This window comes from Metopolophium dirhodum, chromosome 2 (assembly GCF_019925205.1).
Source record: "Metopolophium dirhodum isolate CAU chromosome 2, ASM1992520v1, whole genome shotgun sequence".
Lineage (NCBI taxonomy): Eukaryota > Metazoa > Arthropoda > Insecta > Hemiptera > Aphididae > Metopolophium > Metopolophium dirhodum.
Window position 1 is genome coordinate 24470441 of NC_083561.1, and position 26712 is coordinate 24497152.

The following is a 26712-nucleotide window of genomic DNA, read 5'->3' on the forward strand; positions in this document are numbered from 1 at the left end:
CGGTTCTCTTTCTTTCTAATTGAGATGTTACCGGTGATGTATTGCCCAAAGTAATTCTACCACCCCCACCGCGGCCGAATAGAACAAAAACGAGTTTGTAATACAAAAACCATTTACCATTCGACTCTCGCGGATAACACCGTTACAAAACATTATATTATATAATGTTATAGTATTTTAAAATTTGGGAACATTTGCGGCACGAAAAAATAAGCAAAAAATAAAAACAATAACAATTAAAATCATTAGCTGTCCGACCCACTATATCCTTTTACACGTTAAACACCGCGCGCGCCTATGGCCGGTCGACTTAAAAATAAATATAATAATGAGTTACCTATCTACTTAAATACAATATGTATACAATAATAACCACTATTAAAATTTAGAGCCCTCCGAAAACTTGTGACACGTTTTTCAATCCGTATATTACGACAAGGATCTAATTTGCCATTCGGGCATTCTAATTTCCGATTCTAATTATTTTTTTTGTTAAAAAAATCTCACACAGGAAAATATATTTGGCGCGTATAGAACATGTAGTACGTGCGCACTATAATAGTAGTGTACAATATTATTATGAAATCCGATTATTCATTACGCGTTCACCTTGCCGCCGGGATCTCCACATCCTATGCATTGTATATACCTATAGGTATAAATATATATATATATATAATGTATTGTAGACTGCGCGGGGCGAGTGCGCATTAATATAAACGAGTATTAATTTAGTACTCGTTAATTATTATCGCGACCTGACGAATATTATTCTCTCGTGTTTCATATTATGTAGACAGTATAGGCGGTCGACGGTGCCAATATAATACAAACCGTCTCATTAAACGTATAATTTGTAATAGGTAACCATTACATAATTAATGATATATATCGAAGTAATTAGTATATATATTTTTTTTTATCCGAAAATATTTTGAATATGCCGTAGGAAATATTTACGGTCGTATTATACGCATTATACAATAATATTATATGGGTGAACTCGTTTGTATTAAACTAATAAATAATAATATAATTCCATGAGTATTCTAAGAACGACTTCTTTATGTTTCAAACACTCGCGACTACAAAAATAAAAGGGTATCGGGTGCGGTTAAACAGTCGGCCCCGTATGCGTTTGTATAATATCACGCACCGGAACCGTTTACGAGAGCGGATTGGTTTGCGGGGTGTGCCTTAAAAAAGGTTGTAAAATATAAATTGCGTATCGTCCGCGGGCGAACAAAAAAATGTTCACTTGTTATTTTGATTGCAAATGACCGCAGAACGCATAATAAGACGTCCTGCAGCGGCGCGAGCGTGTTAAAAAAAATACAAAGTGTGCAAAAAAAAAAAATTGGAACAAAAATGTGTCGAAATATTTGCTACCGGATTTTTATTTTTTTTTGTTATAAAACCGATTTCACGCTACTCAAGGTCTAACGTGCACTACTGTTTGGATAGTCGGACGAGTCTCCCGGGCAGCGGCGGCGGCGGCCGTGGAGCGAACAGAATCGAAATGCAGGCATTGTCAACGGGTCCCGAGGTTAGGGGTACGTATGCAAGACCTACCTTTAATACCTACGCACACACACGTACATACATATATATATATAACATAACCTACACATAAATGTGCATACGTGTGCAGCCCGAGTTTGCAATGTAGGCACAGCGCGTATATTATATGCTGCTGCAGGCACCGCGTGCAGTGGCAATGATGGCGGTGTCCCCGGGTGAGGCCTATTGTGAGGACGATACAGTATTATATTATTATATACCTGAGGGTGTCCAAAAGACAAACAAAGGGGATGCCGAAAACGAGTTTCACCTTTGGAAACTTTCACTTTACGTTATTTATTGCCCCGCGTGCGTGCGTCCGCGTGTATTATTGTACACGGGCACAATAATGCCGATGACAGTGCACGTACCCACACGTGTAAAATATGTGTATGGTACCTAGGCCCCGAGTCAAAATTCGTCGCATTTCGTCGAACGCGTCCGCGCTGGAATCATCACCGTCGTCCAACTCCACCGTCGCCGCCGCCGCCAGTAAGTGCAATTTGTTTTATTAAGTTTTTCCGTAAACCGTCGCCACCTACCTAGGTATAAAGCTAGCTAGCTATCTATATATTAGGTACCTATGTTATGTAATTACATGACGCGTACGTAATCTCGGTGGACGCTTAAAAAATAATTTTATCGCCGCCGCCGCGAATCTGTTACTGCCACTATTATTATTATTGCTGCCTCATTAACGGAAAACAAACACTACGCGGTTTAACCTCGCCAGGCCGTAATAGCGAGCACGTTATACATTATGATACTTATAATAATAATATATATCGCGAGCGACGAGATTTATACATGTATATACGTATATAATATATATGTTTATATTATATAAATGTATATGTGTGTGTGTGTGTGTGTGTGTGTGTATTATACATGTTTGTATACACGTTACAAGAGGGTTTCTTATATTGATTTAAACGGGTCTCCTGGGCATGCTAAATATCCGTCCGGCAGCCGCTCGCCGCCGGGCCCTGCCATTTTGCCCCTTAAGGGGGTGACACTGCACGCACACCGTCCCGCCCGCACCGTGCCGCGGCGGCGAACCCCGAAAAGCCCCGCCGCCGCCCCCCGCCCACGCCGCCACTGCCGCCCGCGCGCACATAGGTCATTCGCGTGTAATAATATAAATTCTCGTAAAATATTATACATACTACGCGTGTTTATATTAGGAACTCCGACACAACATTATAATGTTACATGCGTTGCGTTCTACAACAATTATTATCGTTTTTTTTTTTTACAATAATATACTTCTTCGTCGTCGTCCGCAATTCGTTTCGCGCGTCGCCGTAAGTAATTTACGCCGAAAATTTACAGCGGTGGACTATGAACTTCAATTTTATCGCGGCCTTTGAGAAGAATCTTTTCGCGCCCTCGGGTATAATTTATAGAAAAAAACGTTCTAAAATATTTTAACTGCCACACCGCGGTCGTTGGTTGTTCCCGTGTAGCCATCGTCACGTCGGCAAACCACCGGTTTCGAATTTTTACGCATATTATATTATTATATATTTGCAAATATCGCCACCGATGATCGTAATTTGACGTGTGTTCGCGATAAACCAGGGCGATTCCACACCGGCCTCGATGAAGGCGAACGAGAAAATTATATCTAATCCACTGACAATCACTAATTAATAATGTTACGCGAATAAATTAATTTTTAATAAAAGTTATGCGAAACGCGTGCATTGCGTTGTAATATATCGAACAAAATTCACATATCTTGTTATTGTTTAACGAGGTAATGAACTGAAAAAATATTTATCGGTGGCGCCTGCACATTTTTGCTCATTAAAACCAGACGATCTACATCATTATTATAATAGATAATGTGTATAGAAGCGATTACAATGATTACATAAACCTAATATATTATTGTTATAATAATATTACAATAATTATTATTTTACATCGCATTATTATAAACAGCAAGTTATACGTCATATTGTATATTTTGCGTGTTCGACGGATTTAGTAGCCATCTTTATCAACGGAAAACCAATCGTATTCCTTTTTAATCCTGTACAAATACCTAATATACTCGTATAAATAAATTGTATGTAATATCTCAGTATGTCACATAATATATGGAACGCTGTATATGTGTATGCTCCTATTGTGTCAAGGCGAATCGGATCGTAATTAATATAATAATTATTGTTATTATTGTACTAATTATTAATGACGATAATTACACGCGATCCGAAGATAGGATAAAATTATATAACATATTTTATTTTTAAATGACTTTTAAATGTGACGACTATAATACGTGGATTTATATCTATATCGCAGTCTAATGAATTATTGTATATGTTATGGTTTGGTCTGTAAAACGTGATTAGATTTTAAACAATTACACAGTACCTACATAGGAATTGGCAAACGTCTGATGATCGTACACGAGCTAATTGTTAGCGAATACTTAAAAAACATATTCTGTGCTGTCCCATTTAACAATTTGTTTTTTTTTAATGCAATTTAAACAGCGCATAATGCGTCGGTCGTAAAAATCTCAAAAAAAAAATAAACATTTCAGAAGAATCTCGTATAGAATTTTATTTTTAAATTATACAACTATCAATAATTTATTGGCTGTACAATCCCAAGTGATTAACATCATTACTAATGACATCGTTTATACTCAGTTCCGCAGCGATAAAAACGTATTATAGACCACATCATCGTAGCCAACGTTTATAATATAACGACCACCTCGATGAACAACTGCGGGAAACGAAATTCGGGAGAACGGTTCACACTACATAATATACTTAATAGTCTAACACTCTAATATATCGTATACTATTATAATATATTATATTTTAATATACGTACACAAGTCGTATGTTATAGCAAGCGGAAGATTTAGGGCATAGGAAGAGGAAGTGGCACCGGCACCGGTGGTTATCGCGTCGTCCGCGCGGCCGTTGTCCACTCTCTTGCGCTGTGATAATAATAGTATATTATGTACCTACTCGTATTATAATATTATATTTATGCGCATATAATATCGTTTTCCTCGGAAGTCCACCGGGCGCGGACGATAAGGCTGTTTGCTCAACACCAAGTGGTCACCCCGCACCGGAGAGACTTACACACACCACATTATATTATACTGTATACCGGTCAGCCGGAATATAATTTGTCGCTTATAGTAATATATTATTATCTTATATATATATATATGTGCACCGCGGTGTATATACGATCGAGTAAATCTCGTTTTTCTCCCGGTGCGCGCGCGGTCCTCGACCCTAACGATGTTCGCGTTAGAACAACAAGGATACAATTATTATTATTATCATAATAACGGTCGGAAACTTTTCGGCCGCGATCACACTTCCGATTCGACGACCCGATGATAATATTTTCATCCTTGACATCCGCATAAACCCGACATTCGACGACAAGTCTTGTGCAGCTGCACGTTCTCGGGAAATCCGCATGACATTTCTCACGTATTTCCTACTGCGTTTATATTGTACCTACATAGTAAATATCAGCGATATATATTTTATTATAATATATACGTGTTTGTGGCACACACACATCACACTCACACACACATACGCACATCGCGCGTATAATTGGGGTCACTTCCTTCCTTCCTTCCTTCCGGTCCTTCGGTCGGAACTCACGCAAGCACACACACACACACACATACTCGTGGCCCGCACACATGGTCGGAAAAAGGTCCTCGGCCACGGCACGTCACGTCCGGCTACCTATTTAAATACGACGCGTACCGCGACGGGGTAAACTCGCGCGCGCCCGTCGTTTGACCGCCGCAGAAGCGGGTGTACACCACTTGATACATGACCGGATTACGAAAGTTTTACTGCACACGTTGTACGCGAAAACAGAACATACAGCACGATCGTTTTATCCCAACCATGTTATGGGAGAAACATAATATTATGTGGAATTATTGAAACAATTATTTATTATTTTTTTTTTTTGATAAGTTTATGAGAACAAATATTACCTACCCTGCACTCTGATCGCTTTATAGCTAGGCAACCGCGTAAAACAGAAGTTGTTCTCAAAAGTCATTAAACGTAAATTTGAATGCAGTACCTATATATGTGTTTACTTGAGACCATAAGATCTTGCCGAGATATTGTCTGATTCGCCGCGATAAGGTCATCGCGATCACTCTGTATTGTGAGGGTTTTCGCGCGGCTTTTACCGCTGCATGGAAAACGCTCGGCCACCGCGGCTTGCCGCCGCACACATGTTCGACAGTATAATATATAATATTGTTTATTATTGCAATGCGTTATTCAATTCGGCCTGAAACGCCGGGAAAGCGACAAATTTAAATATAATCGCACATAATCCATTGCTGCTGCCCGGCCGTAATAATTATATTATATATATATAATATTATAATTAATATACGCATTTGTACGCATATTTTAACGATAACTGTGCCGCGCGCGCTCGTGAATTCGGCCGGAAATCTATTACGCGCAGAGTCCGTTTGCATACATTGTAAACCCTTTTGCGGCGCGTAAACCGTATAAATTTCTCGTTTTAAATCGATAATACGCTCGCGGTGTATTATATTAGCTGGCGCACGTATATATATAATAATAATAATAATAATATTATAAATTCTGACGCTCGGCGATTATTGCGTTGTTATTATCGTTGTATACGACGTATATATCCATCGTGTTTATTGGAAAATAATTGAACGATTTCACCGGCAGCGTCGCCGGCGCCTTGGAGTTAGGTTTTTTTTTGTTGTTTCTAATAAATATATTATATCGAAAGCGACGAAAACTGGTCGACAAGGTATACCCATACGCGTTAAATAGGATATACCGTCAAAACATATTATGTTCGATTATAATAAACGACGTGCGTATATATTATAATATATTGTGACGATAAAGGCGTAGGATATGTGAGGTATGCGATAGACATTTTAAATCCCGTCCTAAGTATACCTAGGCCAGTTACGTTCTATACACGGTTATACCGTTGAAATAATAATAATAATTAGGTACGCGAGAATTACGAACATTATGCCGTGATATAATAAAGCGTAAAAAATCATTTATTAATCATTTAAAACACTATAGGTATATGCTTTTAATTTATATTATATATATAATAGGTATATATAGTATATACATATATAATTACTAAAAGTCTGATAATGATAACGCCATCGACAACTAGCGACTGAATTCAATAACACAAAATAACCTATATTTGTTATATCAACGCCCTATATAGAGTAGATTAACCTCAGGTCTTTTAATTCAATATCATTTTTTTTTTTTTTTTAAAGTTATTTAATTATTTGAAGCCGTTGTCTTTTGCTGCAAGCGATCTACGAACATACGACGATATCATACTATTATCGAGTAACTTGGAATGTATGTACATAAAATATTACATTTAATTTTTTATCCCAACACTTGAAAATATTGTTATAACAATAAATTCGTCTCTTGGCCCGAACACCCAATTTACCATTATGTTATAAGCAGGTATTATGCTTTTCAATAACATATATTATAATCTATTTTGATATATACATAGCCGTATTATAACCTAACTAGTATATTATTATATATTAAGTATATATAGTATTTGTTGGCCGCGTATTGTAATACATCATTTAATAGTAATCTTATTTAGTTGATTTTCATGTTCCCATCACGAGCGAGTGTATAGGTAGGTACTATATATTATAATATGTTCAGATATAATTTATTATAAGAAAAACACGGATTGTCTCAATCGTATATGTATAATACTCGTAATAATAATGTTAAAATATTCAACTGTACCTCCATATTATATTATTATACAACTCTAATCGCATTTTTTATATTCGTTTTTGTTTCAGAACATCATATTTTACAATGTGCCCCTTTGATTCAATTTGTGAGTGAATTTGATGGATCGCTACGGGTTTTCAGTGCATAATACTGCATGGCGGTCATTATTCCGTACCTATACTCAGTATTACTGTACTTGCTGTACCTACTCGGTTTCAGTAGCCACGCAGTTCGTTATGGAGCTTAATGTTAGTCGCTATAATAGGTAAGCCGACTTCTGATTAATAAAAAAAAATAATAGATTTAATATATAGCAGTACAGTTAACTGTTGGTTAACATTATATGGTCGACGCTAAATTTTAAATTAAAAAAAAAAAATCAAAAATTTGAAACTTATTATGACGATTCGTGTTTATCTACGTCCAGGCTGTTGGATAGGATTTTTTACGAATTTATTATTCGAACGGTTGAAGTCGTTATGATAATATTTATGTATTAAACATGGATACCGGGAAAAATTTCCCGTTTTTTTTATTTTAATTACTTATTAATTTATAACGCGTGTTATTAATTATCAATCGTCGTTATTATACCATATAGTGTATATACCTAATACATAGTATATTATAGTAGTGAATAGTAATATTAATTTCGTGTTGATTCGATAAACAATTAATAGCGCCACATCAAAATCAGCGCGTAAAAAACACATATTATTTTATACGAATTAATTATTATGTATACATTATAATATTACACTCGTCGAGTATTTATCGATTTTAATGGCGCGCGCACACGTATATATTACGACGTTTTAACGACGTAGGTGGGTATATCATATACATTTCATAGGTATATATTATCATAACATTATATACTGCATTAATGCCCATGTTTTAGCACACGTAACGTATTTTAAACGGTGCTTTTTTTTTCGTTAGATACGGTTTTTGTTTTTGTATTGCCGACTTATCAAAATCGAAACGAAACGTGTCACCGTCATTTCACGTGTCCTCCCTGGCAGCGCTTATTCGTATAACGATATCGTGTCATGTCACGCACGCGGTACATAATATTTATAATAACATCGCCTATGTGTGCTGACCAGCGTGTACAGCGTGCTTGCAATAGTCGTCGCGATATGATAACATAGCTGCTGCAGTAGGTATTAACAAAAATCGAACAACGAACAGCTCGGTAAAAACGATATAAAAACGAAATACGTACAATATAGCAAAAATAGTGAACAAAAATATACTACGGGTTAGGTGCACGCAACGAGTCGTGTGCATTTTTCATGCACTTGCGGGGTGCAGGTATATACTGCACCAGCTGCATATTATATACGTATATAATATATTAATAGTGTACATAGGAGCTATACTTCGTCGGCGGCAACTGCAGCGATGTCAGAACTCGGTGAAGTCAGCATAACGTATTTATAAACTTGCCTATATTATATGTATTAGAATATAATACCTACTCCACAGAGAACTCGCGATGGTTTATTATAACGACGTTCCATTATTTGCACGCCATTTGCGAACGTTTAAAACGCCGTTTAATAATATCGGTGTACTTACGCATATATATCATAATAATAATAAGCAATTAACCGAAAGCAATAACATGAAAAATGAGAAAAAAGAAAGAAAACGTGTAATAAATCGTTATAGTCGAGTCGCGAGTTTAATTACTGCAGTTGTTGTTAGTTATTTATTTATTATTAGATGTATTTTTTTTTTTTTTACATATAAATATTATTTTCCATTTTTTTCCGCTCCGAGTAACATTCCCGTCGTTTGACTGGTTTACACCGCTATGACCGCTACCACCATAACACGTAATAATAATAATAATAATAATAATAATAATAATATAATAGTATATTAATATACATATATAATATACAGCAACAATCGTAAAGACAAAGTATTTATTTATTATTATTTCTTTTTTTCTTCTCTTGTTTCGTATGCTCTCTCGGTACCCCGTCACACGATTTATACTTGACGGACGTTGTGGGAATTTTATTTCCTTTTTTACCCTATTAGCGAGCGTACACCGGCGTCGCGGCTGCTGCCGCCGCCGCCGTCGTGGTTATGGAAACGGATTTATGGCCGGACTCCAAAAGAGGATTGCGGCGATACGCATTGGAAAACTTGCGAAAGCGCATATGTAGGGTATTTATAAACGTGTGAGTGTGTGTATGTGTGTTTGTGGTTTATATTTCGGGAAAGGGTGATCAATAAATCCCACGATTGTATATGTGAACGAGCGGGGCGCGCGCGTATGTGGGCTCCGTGTACAACACGACCTGTTGGGGATTCGAAACGAGACATTTTTAGGTGCGCCTCGTCCGAGTGAATATATCGGATACCTATATAATTATTATGAGTTGTAGTTACGTTACATTTTATCCGTACGGTCTAAGGCCGAGTCGGTATAATATTGTCAATCGCGTTTTTCCAATACATATATACGATGTATATGGCATACCTATACATATATTATGTAGGTATTAATATACTTATATAAGAGTCTATATGCGAGTGACCCTGTAAAACGAGCCGTTGACGACGACGTCGATTGCGCCCATAACGTGTACGGCATAGGTATAATATGGGTGTATATACCTTCTCGGCAAGACTAAATTAAAATTTTTAACGAAATCGCAACTATTCGCGTGTTTGTGTAATTGCGTACTGTGCGAGTTTGTGTGTGATGGAGAGAGTGAGAGAGTTGAGCGTGTGCGCATGTGTGTATTGGATGCCTATGGCCGCAAACTGAGAGACCGCTTTGTTATTTCGTATATATATATTATATTTATAGACGCGCGACGGGACGTTCGCCTATAAAACATATCATATATCATAACGTAATATATTGTAAATCGAAAATATCTATTTTACATGGTCCCGCGGCCATCGTCGTGTACCTATGTGTTTTTACCGTAGGTATATTACGAACCGTAAATTATATAGGTACGTCCGAAAAGCGTTTTGTTTCATGAATAGATATCCAACCTACTATTATTTGAATACGATACAACGATAATGACAAACGGCTTACACGGTATAATGCTATGCAGCTTGTTGAAAAATGATTATACACGCATTTTTGACAGAGTGCGCTGATACTCGTCCAAAATTATTTAAATTACATTATACACCTTTGCATACGGAATTCGAGTTTCGTATAAACTGTTTTAAATGCGCATTATTACCTACATAACAATAATATTATATTGTGTGGTTTCAGATTTGTCGAGTGAACGCGTTCGAGAATCCTGCAGAACACCGAATACGTCATGATAATATGAATAACAATATAATAATAGTATCGTGGTTCGTCGTTTATCTATAACTGGTGCACAGCCGCCGCAGAGGTAAATTAACAGTTTATGTATATATGAGTATAATTCATCAAATTCAATTTAATTATTTCCTTAATTATGTTTCAGGTCGTTTATTTATAGTTTTTGATGACTGACTACTTTGTTAAATTCATTTTTTTTTAATCGTATAAATTGTTACGCTCCCGACATATTTGCATAAAACAATGGAATTATTAAAACTATATTCAAACGTAGCTGTGAACATTATACACATTTAAGCGTAGGTATATGTATAATTTAGCTCCATAATGTTTTTTAATACAGTTAAAAACAAAAATCGATTAAAAATAATAAATGGACACCATACGTGCAGTGTGTGTAAATTTCAAAAAGATATTTTATGCAAATGTATATATTATGAGAAGCCATTAAATCTTTTGACGATCTCGTTTAAACGTGCGATATATTTATTATTTTTCGCTATGATGACGTGCAGCGATGGTCTGTTGTAAGACTGATGTGCGGTCTACATCGAAAATAAATATGAAATAAAACCGTGTTAGTTCCTATAACCTTAAACTTCTGATTAAATTACATTTCTGGCCAATGTTATTTCCGACGTACAGAAATTGAATATAGTTAAGAAAATGAATATACACATATAGCTGTATTCGAGGACCGTATAGAAATAATTGTTAGATAAATTCACCACAGAAGATTGATTGGGTACCTGTTTAGGTATAGGTATCGGGTTAGGTTAGATCTGCGAATCAATTAGTTTCCCATGATTATATTCATGATTTTACTTCATCTGGCATCTGACATATAATTTATTTTCGTATGTGAAAATTATATTCTAATCGAACCAATAGTTAAATTTAATTTGTTTATTTTATTCAGTACCTAATTGCCTAAAGGTTATATCGTTTGGTATATTATCATTTTTCTATTCTGTGAGCCAATACACCGCATGGCTCTTATATCATATCTATAAACGCGCACGATACTGTATGTGTCTTGCAGAATATTATTCATTGTCGACTAGTTGGCCGAGTGTGTTGTGTAAAATAAAATTCATTCAAGGTTTCGCTCGTTGAGGAAGGTTGTGTATATTTTTAATGGGGCGTCTGTCGTCGGTGTAATAATAACTATAATAATACAAATAATAGTATAATATGATATTAGGTCGTTTTAAATTAATCTCGCGGCCGCCATATTTCACCGGCTACCTATCATGACGTATATTTTATGGAGGTACACGATATATCATAGCTGCTATAATACACTTGTACCGCGATGGTCGCGCGTCGCCGCCGCCGCTCGTCTAAACTATTATTACAATACATATTATAATATCTTAGGTATATAATATGCAGATAACGCGAAGTATGTATTTCACACACGCGCGAGTCTAACGCACAAATTTACATATTGTTTTGAGTAGCCGAGTAGGTACCTATGCATAATATCTATATATATATATATATAGAGAGAGATATAATTTTATATATTTTGTATACATATAGATACCATATAATAATAATAATACTATCGCGGTTCAACTATTATTACTACTACAACAACTATTACGACTGCCGAATTACGCGGCTTGTATTATAGTGCTTAGGTATTCATTATGTAGATATATAATATAATATAATATATACATATAAATGCGTGGCGGTCGTCGGTCCGTGACGACGCGGCCGCAGAGGACGGACTAGTATAATAAAAATAATAAAAATGTCGAATAATGATGATATAAACTGAAAAATAATAAAATAAAATTTAAGTAGGTATAGGTAGGCGCTTGTCGAACGATTATCGTCGACCGCCGACACGGGGGCCCCGCCGTTAACAGCTAATAAAAGTCCGCTCGTCGACGGATTCCGTTTTTATGCGCGCGCGTTAGTTTCTCCCGTCCATAGGTATTAGTATTTTATTGCTGGGACGGGTTTTAGTTTTTTTCCTCAAAATCTGATTCGTGTTTAAATTTATTGTCGGCGGCGTCGGCTAGCGATCGCGCGATATTATCGTCACTGCACCGCTATAATAATGTATAGTACCTATTTAGGTTTGTAATATTATAATATTGTGTGTAGAGATGAGACGCGACATCCGTAAATAATACAACAGAATTCATTCTACGGTGCCGAGCGAACGCGTCATCTGTCGGACAAAAATCGTGACACTCTCGCGTTTTTCGGGTTTATTCTCTCTCCCCACCCGGTCGTCGGCCATCGCCGATATACTATTCCGTTTAATACGTATCACGCATAACACAAACACATCTATGTATATATACATATCGTAACGCTTGTGGTAAGGGGGTGGTTGAAAACGCGTTACGACCCTCTGGGTAATGGCCCGGCAATTGGGTCAGTCGTTGACCTTGGCATACGTGCACACGCGGCTCAGCTGATCGCGCCCACAATGGATGATCGTCATAACATTATCATATTGTTATTACTTTATATCGTCGTGTCTACGTTTGTACAACATCATTACGCGAGTCAATGTTGATGATCGCAGACCTGCCGGAAGAACTCGCGGAATCACTTCCGGTCGCGTCCCGTCTATCCATCGATTGGCTGCAAGTGCAAAATGGTTTTTCTCCGATAATACGTAGGTATATTGCCATAATATTCGAAAATTACCTAATATCACTTGACACCTGTCGTCGTACTCCGTGTTTCAAGCAAGACCTACTGCGCATAGGGATATTTAATTATTTTAGGACCGAACTCTGTTATTGTCGTTTTCACTCGATTGTTAAGCTAACTAACACAACAAGGGAAGTTATGTATTATATATTTATAATATGTGATTTAAGGGTAAATGTCGTCTCCGTTTGATAACCCAAAGGTTTTGGGGACGCGTGGACGAAATGAGTATAAGGCAAAGGTCATAATTAATATTTATAGGTATAGGTACGGTATTACTATATATCGAGATATCACGACGAAAACGTTGGACCTATAAATATTCGTGTCAAACGGTCATTAACGCGTGTACGCTGCGTATTATAATATATTATACTTGTATTATATATTGTTTGCGTCTGCTTATTTTCGTATATCGGTCTAGACTCAATCTCGTCGCGTCGTATAACTATAATTTATAATACCCCTGGAATTATATAGGTGTATACAATATACTTACATATATTATACATTATGCACGATAAGTCTTAAAACATATAATTATATAGCCACGGTGTATACAACCGTAATAAGTAGTTATTTAAAATATTTCATATACATTTATTGTCTTAAGAATTTTAAATTGTTCAATAATTAATTCATTACGCCATTATTGTGTTTAATATAGGCTCCTACAGTCTAGACACACAGATTATATTATATATAAGTACCGCGGAAGTATTGTTACATTAAGAACTCAGAAAAGTATTTATATATAGAATAAAAGCGAAATCATTAGCAAGTAGGTATATTATCGTTGACTTAAGTTTAATTAACACATTTGGCATTTTAAGATATTACTTTCGAGAGAGTTTTGTATTGTGCGTGCAGCGTGCTACGTATACGGCGCTTTCTTTGCCATCATGCAAGGTGGTAAAACGAATATCATATAGTCGTCCCAATTTTTTAATTTATAATAGCAATACGACACACACACACACACACACACACACACACACACACACACACACACACACACACACACACACACACACACACACACACCTATGTCTGCAGTATTGTTTGTATTTAAACGTACCCACAACAAACATGTAAATGCATAATATGCGACTTCCTACAATATATTGTATATAGGTATACAGTTGGACCGGCTTGGCGTATGAGCGTGCTTGTGCGTGTATTTCGTTTATCGCAATATATTAATATTATAATAATAATATGCGCAATTAATAATGGCGTTTATGAATAATAATCGCGGAAAGTATTTCACGTAGGTACCTAAGTGAATAATGTTGCTTTTCGTGTACCAACGTCCGAACGTAATGATATAAACTTTGCACATAGCACTCGTACATAATATAGTAATATAACATAAACGGTTGTAATTTGTAACGTTAATACCTATTGCCTATATTGGACAAAGTTCTCACATCCGCACGGTGTTATTTTAAAATATAAAAACTCGCTAATAATCTATATATACATCCGTTCGCAGTAGTTGTTGTACATAATATATTATGAACACGATTTGTATACGAATACGCAATAATTACACGTTTCGGTATTGCATTATAATAAGCATCCATGTCGTTTTTAATATACGTTATATATTAGGTGCAAGTAGGTAGGTAGGTAGGTACCTATTGAAAATAAATCGTTTTTATATTACAGTATTTAAAATGGTAGATTGTTGTTTATGACGATGAAAAAAAAAACTTTTTACAAATCAAATAATTTATATACGAGCCGATTATTGTTTTATATATTTGCGCCAGAGCTGGAAATCGAATTTGTTCGAATTTAATATAATAACATACGTAAACTTCCGTATAAGTTTCAAATTTACCGATCGTACGCGTAAAAATATTGAAAATTCGTGCGAACGGGTTGGAAACGTTTCTATTATTGTTATTGGCATAATAAAAACGGTATGTATACAATGCATACGGGTTTTAGTACAAAATATGTTTTAGACGAATGCGTTTTTTTTTCAAGAGTTGTATAAACGCGAGTGTTAAAATAATAAAAGTAAACCCGTTGTTAAATATTATTAATTATTATTATTATAAAAAAAAAACCATTTCAGTTTACATTCTGGCCGTGTGTACACCGTCAGGGATGTATACATTCAGTGCTTGTTTCGCAGTCGTCCGAATCTCCGGGGATGATATTTGAGTATATTATATAATATGTACGTAGCTTCCCACTTGTGTTTTTTAAAGTATCATTAAAGCATTATGAATACATTTATTTTTAAGTATTCAAAATCGTATTTACGCGTTGGTACATTATATAGGTATATTTATTATTTAGTCATCGTTGTGCGTGGACGTGTTTACGCTTTAGGTAATTTTTATAACATAATTTTTTAAACAATTATCAACAATCGTTATTATATCGATAAACGTGTGATATATATATTATATGTATTATGTGTAATAATATTTTGAACTTAATCTTGGATTTATGTTTCAAAACTTTTTGTCTAATGTTTTATTATACGGGTCCATCGGAGAGATATCTTGTTTTTATTTTGGTTGTATTTCCTGTAGATATCTGTAAGTGATTTGGATGATAATATTGTATACCTGTTGAGGAAGTTCGTGCTCGGGACCTAAGCAATTGTGCGGAACTTCTGATATAAAATCGAGGTATAGCGCATTATATACATTGTTCCTATATTTAAGTTGGGTTTATTTATAAAGTGATTGTAGATAATATACAACTATAAAAGTAATACAGCTCCTAAAGATAATCGAGACGCATTGATTGAAAGGCTTGTGTTGTTTTGGCATTTGACAGATTGGCAGCGGCCCAGATAATTTATTTTTATTTTTTAAAGTAGCACTTAAAGCATTGTGGTAAAGCAATTTCCAAACTCTTACAACCACTCCGCCGTATATATTAAATCTACCGTTTCGACTTAAATCAGTTACAACTACCTATTATATAACGATATTACGCGTCGTAAACTATTATGCAGAGTTATAATAATAACAACATAATATCCAGAAAAGATATACCGTTATATGAATTAAAAGCCACATATTGGTGCAGGTAATTATGCCTATTATATAAAACGTATTCGAGCTGGAGGGAGTGGATAGCAATTTTTTTTAACACATACCGCCGAGGTTCAAGTCTTCGAGAATCTAATGGAATAAAAAAAAAGAAAATATTGTAAAAACATTCCGAAATAATTGACGGTCTGCGTCGAAATAAAGATCATCCTGTACAGCGTACACTACACACAATATAAACACGTACACGAAATGCGATGATTATCATTATATAACGTCCGTTGACACGACTATAATATAGCTGCGTTACACGTTTTTAACCGAACGATATAATATATTATAATAAATATAGGTAAACAGGACCGCGGGGAAACGCGCGAGTTTTAATTTGTTGGTAAATCATAATCGTTCCCTAAACGCGTATTCGTATATTTAATACGCGAGCACACACACACACACACAATCGCTGTATTATATTATATATTATTATACACGATGTTGACTATTATTTACATAAAGTAGCCGCGGTATATACATAATATAATAACAGTAATCACCGTGTTGCGCGAATTCGTCACTAATCAAAACGCGTCGCGGTATATACATATATCATTAACTGCAGTGTATAATAATACCGCGATATAATATTTTATTATAATGGCGTTAACCGCTGTAAATTAACACACACACACACACACGCGACGGAATTGCCCGGTAATTTGTTATGAACCGCCATCATAATCAATACATCGTATAATATCAATAATAATACCTATGCGTATCTATATAACACATTATAGTGAACATGCATACGCGTTTATTACCTGCAGGTACTCTACATATATGTATTTATATAATGCATCATAACTACGTGTCATACGTACCTACATATTATTATATTCGCGGCAGACGGACGAATTGAATCGTATAAACACCTCGGTCATTGTTGTTATATAAATTTACAATACATAATATTATTGGCGCGTTGGTAAAATAATATAAGAATATTACCGCAGGACCATACACTCTTACCTATAAGTCATATTATACCACCTATATGTATAGTATAACTCCGTCCGCATTGTTATGGCGCGTTGTTTTTTTTTTTTTTTTTATTAATTAACCCTCGGCAACTTTGGCTGTTGGGTGGTTGTTTTTAACTGTGGGGGAGGATACTGTAGGTTTGAACACGTGTGTTTGTTAGTTTGGCAGATATTTTAGCGGACCACCGTAGGTATCTACCATGCCCGGGTGGGATATAGCGGCACATCTCTCCGCACACCGTGCTTTCCCGAAGAAAAATGCCGCCCGCGACCGACGTTTTGAACCGACGCCTTGGTCCGCTCGGCCACTCCGTCCCCCAGCGCGTTGTTTTATAATGTTACAAGCAGACGTGTGTGCGTCTATACGTCACGGAATAGAGATGTGTTTGAAAAAATATAGAATAATATCTAGCACTGCAATCTCATCGTGAAAAATAATATTATAATATGTATGCGAGACCGTGGTAGTCCACGTGCGCCATAGTCGTGATGATGTGTTATGAAGACGCCTTATGCGTCTTATACCTACACTGCTGCTGCTGCTGCAGTAGCTGGACTCGTATTATCATCGGTTTTATAAAGATAATTATTACATTATGGTCGTCAGATCACCGTCCAGCAGTGTTGCAGTACCCGCGATATCGGACTCGCGGACCTGCAGTGACGAAGACGTTTGCTTTGTTTTTTTTTTTGGGCCAAGTTCAACGACAATTTTCACGATTATCTGAAGTTTATAACGCGGTACGAGGAACAAAAAAAAAAAAACGTTTACATCAAATAAATACTTTTTTGCGGATTTATCATTTGGAAATTGGCACTTTGAAATGTCGGCAGTTGTTTTAATAATATTTTTATTATTTTTTTTTTTATTTTACTCGGGTTATAGAACTCGTATTATTTAATATAATATCTAGGTATAGAAATATTTTGTTGATTTATTCAGTAGACATTAATTGCGGTTGTATTAATGACTATTTAATTAAACATTTTTATTTTTAAGTGAGTTTTTTTCAATTTCAAGGTTAGTCTGTTGCATTTTTTAAAACTTACATCAAGTCAGTGCATTTTCATTATGCAATTTTCTTTATATTAATTCTTTTTGTTTTATGTAATTATTGTTATATATAAGTACCTATATACTTATACATACCACAATTATTCATATTTTGTATAAATGCAGTTTATCCCAACTATAGGTATGTAACATACATGTTCTCAACAGCTGTTTTGTTTAATTGCGGACGCTGCACAAGTTCCAGTTTAATAATATAATGTATTATTATTATTATTGTTACAAACATTACATACTCGGCACACACGTTAAACGTTTGATGTGCACTGCGCATAATATGCTTTCACGCGGAACGCACTTATATATTGTTTAGGATGTGTTTCTAAAACTCTGTGTGGAAAAATTCCTATAACCCGTGACCTGAGCACACACACACACAGTTCTATTTTACCAGTGGAAAATCCAATCATTATATTATTATGTTACAGGAGAGAGGTGATATATTCAACAATCTCATCGCACGTCGTAAATTATTATTCGTTGTTTAGCGATATGGTTTATATACAATGTGGAACGCCACCGTTCATTTTCTGGTGTATTGAAAACATAAAAACTCCACGAGAAAAGAAATTTAAAAAAAAAATTATGATACCGATATGGCTTCAGTGATATATAAGGTCGCATGTTATCACGTGACCATATAATTATTCGTTTCTTCGTGTTCATTATAACAGTATATTATATTATTATATTATAGGCTTAATGTTGCCGTATACTTGTGTTTATTATAATAATATATACATATTATAGTTTATTCGTTTGTTTGATGTACAATTAAACAGCCGTGTGGTAGACTTATCAGTGTGGAAATATAGATAACAAATGTATATAATATTGTTTCGTCAATTTCAATTACGAGCGCGTGCATAATTATTTGTATTAGTCGTATCGTTCACGTCTATAGGGTGATTATAGAAGTGCTTAGATGAAATAGGGACATTATTTATGAAGTGATGTGTACCCGTAACCCGTATATCTATATACATGAATACAAAATGTAGCGCATGTTGAAGACATCATTATTATATTGTTATATTATAATCAAATCTTAAAAAAAAAATGTCTAAATTCCGTTATCATTACATAACATCGAACACACCATGACACACGGATAATAATAGATATAATATACATTGATGTATTTTATTGAATATTATTATCTTATACTATTCATAAGCGCACTCCGACAAATGTATAGGGTAAAATAATTAGGTAGGTACTATGTCGTAAAATCTTGCTGTATTATAATATAATATAATATACGTTTAATTAATCGTTTTTCCACCAAATGAATCGACAACATAACACCGCTGACTTCAGCATAACGTTTATTTAGGTACCGTATTTTTAAATGAAAAAAAAACATTTTTACTATGCAATATGCATAGGTACCTAAATAATATTATAACAATAATTCCTATAAAGAAAACATATATATATATATATATATATATATATATATATATATTATTAGCATTTTCCTGATCGCGATATTATTATTGCCGTGAACGATCATCGTGGTTTGTGCATGTGCCCTGAGATGATCACCTAATTTGTATGTTTATCCGATAATTATTATAGAATAGGTACTGCAATAAACGGGATGTAAACTTCTGTCGGAAAAGTAGGTAGGTAACTGCTTACAAAATCGGACCCCCAATATATTATATTTATATATATATAAAAAATATTGAAATACATGGTTAATGCGGTACATATATTATATATGTAGATTGATATAGACATAGCACAGCGATCGAGCCGATGAAATCTTTTTCTCGCCACTCGTGACTACCGGCTCCATATACCTGTACGATTGTAATAAAATGTACTACCTATGATGCGTATACGGTATTACACGATGTTATAATATTATTTATTACGGCGTTCTCGTATATATGGGGGCTAAATCGCACATTGATTACACCGTGAACGAATTCCCCCCCATCGCAGCGAGGCGTGTGCCTACGCCACCCGACGATTTAAACACACACTCACACACACGCGCAAACACACACTTAAATCAATGACCTTTTAAATAACTGTGCACGCAGCATATAACATTTATATTACGACAATATACACTCGCATTATTATTATTGCTGTAACGCGTGTATAAATATAAAGGAGAAAAGTATTCCACCTATTATAACAATTTAATATAATATATATAATAATAATAACAATAATATCGTATACACGTATGCCTACTAAATAAGTGTACATCTCGGGCAATTTTTTTTATTTCTATAAAATATGCGTGTTACATACTCAATGCCTATATAGCTACGACATTGTTGCAGGGTCATCTCGCGGATACACGACGACGACGACTACGTTTTTTACTCGCGGATCTTTTCCGTCCTGCGTGCGCTCTCGAAACGTGTATATACTTGTATGTATTAAACGCGTGTCCATATAGGTACATATATAATATATATATATGTACATTTAATTTTTTTCAAAACATCGGCCGTGTTATATATTTATATATATATATACCTACGTATATGCTTATAATATCATACAGAACGTACCTGCAGCAGCCTACGCACCGCATACGACTTGGGAGAATACTGCAGCTCAGATTACAATCGCGCGGGTAATCAGCAATCGCGCACTATAACTGTGTTGCTAATAATATATTATATTGTGTATGTACTACATAGGTACACTCATTTATTGTAGTTCACGCGTGTAATTTTTTTTTAACGTCTAATTAGCGATTGCATTTTTTTTTTCAGGCCAAACACTCCACGCGTTGGGTTTATAAACGAACATACCCGACAACATCAACTGGACTAAACGATAATAATTATATGAAATACGATATCGGATATGCACGCGCGAATCAAAAAAAAATAATATAATATATTGCATTATACCTATTATGCCTATGTGTACCCACTTTAATTTACACCAACCGCTTTGTTGTACCGCTTACATCAACATTAATATATTATATAAATTTACATTTGTATATTGAGTAGAATAATTTATAATACACATCTATCCATATTATGTCTAATTAAAATGTATTTTTTTACATAATTAGTGTATGTATAAGATTATAAGAACGTTGTGTATTTATACACGTATATTGTATGTATGCTGAACGAGCAATAATTGAATACATCATCATAGGTACTATAGTGTGGTTAAATTAATTATTTTCCGATTTGCCGTTGAAAGGAAATCGAGCAATCAGTTGTTTATGCATGAATAAGTATATATTATACCTATACCGAAAGCCGGGTTATGTATACTATATTATAATCATCAATCAATATGTTTTAACTCGCCGAATATGTATAATGTATATCTACCGTAGAGTAAATTATCAATTTATATACTTGTATTATAGTTTAATGAATTTATAATAAACATCATCATAATCGCATATAAAGATTAAAAACACACAAAAAATTTAAACTGTATAAATTATAATATTTGATCGATGTAAGTATAATGGATGTTTATAATATATTATATGTATAACTCAAAAATTTATATTATAGGCTAGGTATACCTAATATATAAATTATATAGGTAAACGTAATCTATACATTATTTAATAATATTGTGGGCTATTTCTTGAATAATTATGTTTGATATAAATGTATGATTAATTAAGTGTCGAGAGGTATAAAATATCTGAGAGAAATGTATAACAATTTATTTTTTTTTAATTGTATTTAGTTTTAATATTTTAATGTCATCTTGCACCAGTCAATCGGAACTTTTATCGCACATTTTTATAAATATTTAAAAAAATTATTGTAACAAATTTACAGTATTGTACCTACTTTATAAAATTCTCTATGTATTCTGGAACCTATAGAGTTACTATAATATTACCTATAATATATTACATTATGACCAATAATTAATATTAAAAGTTATGGAATTTGTATTCGGAATTAATAGGATAATACTAGCTGGAATATGTAATTAAATTATTTTATAAATAGTCAGAAAATTATCTATCAAAATATCTGAAGCTACGATTTTGCCACTATCTCAGACGAATATTGAAGTGCATAAAAAAACTAAATCGCCACAGGACATCTTTGGAGCGGCGTTAGAGTGCGGACGTCATAGTCTAATAATAATTATTGTACCCCGGAGTAAATATATTATTTAAATAAAACAGTTTTTTTTATTCTCCTACTAGGTACCCATTGGTTTAGTACAATAATATAAGGTTTAACACATCATTATATACAACGATAATGATGTGGTTTTTTTATTTAATTGTACGGATAAAAAATTAAAAACAGAAGGTCAAAAAAAAATATAGATAGTACCTATAATAACATTTTGTTCTCGTGGCATGGAATTGGCGATTGTTGGGATATAATAATGACTTGCCATACAATATAATAATATAATCGTATTATGTGTACCTACATAACGATGATATATATTAATATGGCACATCATTATTATATATACGGAAAAAGCGGGAAGAAAATATAAGCGAGTGAAAGATAATATTTAATTAAAAAATACTCTTTTTCGTGTCTGTACCTAGAGACTGACCTGCAATGGCCATCCACGGGTAGAACGTGTGGTTGTTCTGTTGCTGGTTGAGCTGCAGGGCCTGTTGCTGGTGACCGTTGTTGTTGATGCCGGTGCATGTGTTCCACGAGGCGGACAGCGAGCCGGCCGAGTTGCGTGCCGAGTTCGGGCTGGCGCCGGCGCCGTCCAGGCCGGAGACGCTGTTGCCGGACCCGTAGCCGACGCGGGATTCGGGCGTGCACACGTTGGGCCGGAGAAGCGACCCGTTGGCGGCCGCAGACGCCGCGTTGCCGGGCCACACCACGTCCTTGGGCGAAGACGCGTAACCGTTCTGGTGGGCCGCGGCCGCGGCGTCCGATTTGCCGACGCACGGCTCGGTCTTCGTGTAGTTAAGTCCGGCCGCGGCCACGGCGGCCGCGGACGACTGATCGCCACCGCCGCCACCCGAGCCGCCCCCTCCGCCACCGCCTCCACCGCCGCCGACGCCACCACCGCCACCGCCGCCTCCGCTGGAGCCGTAGAGCTTGCACGCGGCCGCGGCCACGGACGCGTCGTAAGGGCTGTCCTGCGGGGCCCTGGACTGCGATAGCCCGTGATGGTGATGATGCTGCGACGACGCGTACGGTGACATGCCCAAGCCGATCGGAAACCGGTACGCTGCCGCCACGGCGTTCTGGTCGTGGTGGTGCGCCGACGACGACTGGTGATGGTGATGTCCACCGTAGAAACCGCTCTGCTCGAAGTACGAATTCATCTTAGGCAGTATAATTATATGGCTCGTCGACTATATAATATAATATTATTATGTCTTGTATAAATACGCGACGTATATTTTCGTTTGATTTCCGTCCGCTCACACTCGGTGGCTGCACGTGGGACAGAGGAAAGTCGCGATTTTTTTTCGCCGACACGTCGAGGAAAAAATACGTTTTTCCTATATATATATATATATATATTAGAGCGTTGCAGTCAATGATACATTTACGGATATAATGCAATACGATTGTATTTCGTCAAGATCGCATCGCTCGGGTCGGTGCAGGCGTACAAATTGATATTGCACACACGCAGACACACACTCACGCTTGCACGCGCGCGCACACACACACATACACACAAACACACACTTTATATACGAAAACACTTTTTGTCGGCTTTACGAACCGTTTAATTTGTCGTAAAAAGGGTCATCTCGCCGTCGTCGTCGTATATCCGGACGGGTCGTAAAACTCGCGCGCGCGCCCGCGGTTTTTACGAGCAGAGTATAAAATTTTTAACGACGACCGGCGTTATATATATAATATATATTGTGTACCTATATATATATATATACACGTCGCGCGAATTGATAGTAAAAACGGAAAAAAAAACCGTACCGTGGCCAGTAAAACACTTGAGAAAAACGAAAAAAAAATTAATTTACGAAATTTTTGAAAAGTACAATAACGCACGATAGCGTGGTAAGTCGGTATTTTCGGCGCGGGGGAGGGACGGCGGACTCGACGATCCGCGATTTTCGGTTTTAACGATATTATACTATATTATTATTATTATTGTTATTATTATTATTTTCGTCCGTGTATGCGCTTTATAAGTGGTTATGACGACTTAACGACGGGACAATCAGATCGTCACTGGCGCGCACACACGAACGTGCCATGTGACTCGGGCCGCGAGCGCTCGAAAAAGCCCCCCACCACCGCGAAGGCCGCCGCCGCGCACACGCCGCCGCCGCCGCCTCGCGGGGATCTCCCGTTTTCGTCGCCCGTTCGCTTTTTGTTGCGCCATTCGAGAGAAACGGGTTGCAGTGCGGCGGCAAGAGAGCGCGGCGCGCCGACGACGGTGCGGCAGTACGGCTTTGGTGGTGGAGGGGCGTTGGGGTGGAGGAGGGGGAAGAGCGCCGCGGAAAGACCCATTAAAACGGAATCGGCGAGAGCCATCGTCGCGCGGGGCGGGGTGGTGGGAGCCGGGCCAATAGCCGTTCAATTCGTCATGGCCGGCGCGCGCGGTGCCCAGTGGCGCCCGGGCGCGCCGCCGTCGCGTTTCGTCGCCGTATTCGTCCGCCGCCGATCCGTTTGCGTACTCGAGCTGACATCTACCGGACGCGCGCGCGACTGTCCGCCGTCCTGTTAACCGCAGGAACGCTGTTGGGTCATTTTTTCGACACTTTTCGACAATATTATAATATGATATAATAATTAATAATAATAATTTATATTAATAATACGACTCTCTTTTCTTATGTCTATTGTGCATGTCATCCATAATATGATATTGAAACAAGTAGGTATAGTGTTGTAAAACAAATACGAGTCGTCGAAGTGTAAAATATTATACAGAGTGGGCCGTACGCACGGCCGTAACATTGAAATCTTTTTATTTTTAATTCATCAAGTTTATAATCACATTACAATAAAAAATCATAACATCTCTATACGTGCAAAAAATAAATTAAAAATAATGTATTAGCTAATCTAGATAGGTGCCATAAAAACTTGATATTTCATTAATTTTATATTCATAATTTCATATTTTATATTCATATTCTACCTATTTATTTCCTTTTAGGTAGTCTTGAAATTAATTTATAGCGCTAGGTACCCATCGCAATAAATATAATGAGCTGCAAAACGCGCAATGCAATTTATTGTAACAAAGTTCGAGCTGTATAATTATCATGAGTTTCGATACGAATCGTCAACGGGATAACCACCAATATTTAAGATATAATTGTCAACCACGACAGTGGCCGCCACGGAGGTACGCCACATATAACACGATATTATGATATCGAATTTTACGACACAAACTTTGGTACTAAAAAAAAAAAACTTTGAACAACATAGTTCGATAAAAATGTAACACTCGAGGGTATTTGCATTATCGTCCGATATCTGAGAGTCGATCTCTACATATAGTATATTATATAAATAAATTTGGTCGTTAAATTTTATGGCTTTTTGTGACGTTCTCCCTGCAAAGACCGACGAAATATAGTATTGGGTGTGTAGACTATATATATTATAGGTATCTATATCTACAAGACTGTACAAGAGGTATCCATAAATATATCGCATCTAACTGCAGTATAAACTGCGCACACATCAATACATCAGTCGGCAATGATTGTTTTGTTTGATATGAAATATAATGTTTTTGAACATAAAATAATAATTCTATATTGTCAATATTTTAAACCGTAGTTATATTGCAGGAAGGTTCTCATGTACGTCGACTCAATAACAAAATACGAAACGTACCTACGATTTATCTTAGTTTTTGAACCGTTGTTGAACTGTCGTTGTACATTCACGTTCTTAACACGTAACATTTATCTCTGTCTGAGAGCCAAAATAATTAAAAATTAAACGAGCGTACATTAAAACAAATTTTTATACATTAGTTTTGTTCTATACATTTATATGTTTTTATGTTCGAAAACAATATGAGTTGGTGCAGCGCGATGAATGAATTACTGTTCCTTTTAACTTCCCGGCTTCTCGCAAACCGTTCGTATAATATTATAATATTATCGCTTTTATAATAAACTCGTTTTAAAAGTTAGCTAAAAGTCCTGCAAAGCTATATCTACGAACTAGTCATTCAGAGCAGTGATAATATGGGTGTACATTGTTTTTAATTGTTTCACTTTTTTGACAAAATTTTTTTCAGACAA

The 26712-nt window shown here is 36.0% G+C and overlaps 1 protein-coding gene and 1 long non-coding RNA gene across 9 annotated transcripts in view; one reads left to right on the forward strand and one right to left on the reverse strand.

Moving 5' to 3' along the window:
• The window catches only part of LOC132938228 (homeotic protein ultrabithorax-like), a 269260-nt gene extending 244577 nt beyond the window's left edge, over nucleotides 1-24683 (reverse strand). For 3 of the 4 annotated variants that reach the window (XM_061004949.1, XM_061004948.1, XM_061004947.1), the window contains exon 1: nucleotides 23046-24682. In XM_061004949.1, coding sequence (XP_060860932.1) covers nucleotides 23046-23790 — 745 coding nt within the window. In that variant the 5' untranslated portion in view covers nucleotides 23791-24682. Of the gene's footprint in view, nucleotides 1-23045 lie in introns of all 4 variants that reach the window. The other variant, XM_061004950.1, reaches the window with a different exon arrangement.
• On the forward strand, nucleotides 1021-22635 carry LOC132938229 (uncharacterized). 5 transcript variants are annotated; one of them, XR_009663887.1, is made up of 6 exons: nucleotides 1021-2052; nucleotides 7448-7644; nucleotides 10642-10768; nucleotides 10844-10997; nucleotides 20819-21169; nucleotides 21260-22635. It is a non-coding gene; the product is annotated as an uncharacterized LOC132938229 (long non-coding RNA). The 5 variants fall into 5 exon arrangements; XR_009663889.1 differs by having other exon boundaries at nucleotides 20819-21117; XR_009663888.1 differs by having other exon boundaries at nucleotides 1030-2052; nucleotides 10844-11001; nucleotides 20819-22635.
• Nucleotides 24684-26712: the final 2029 nt, after the last annotated feature.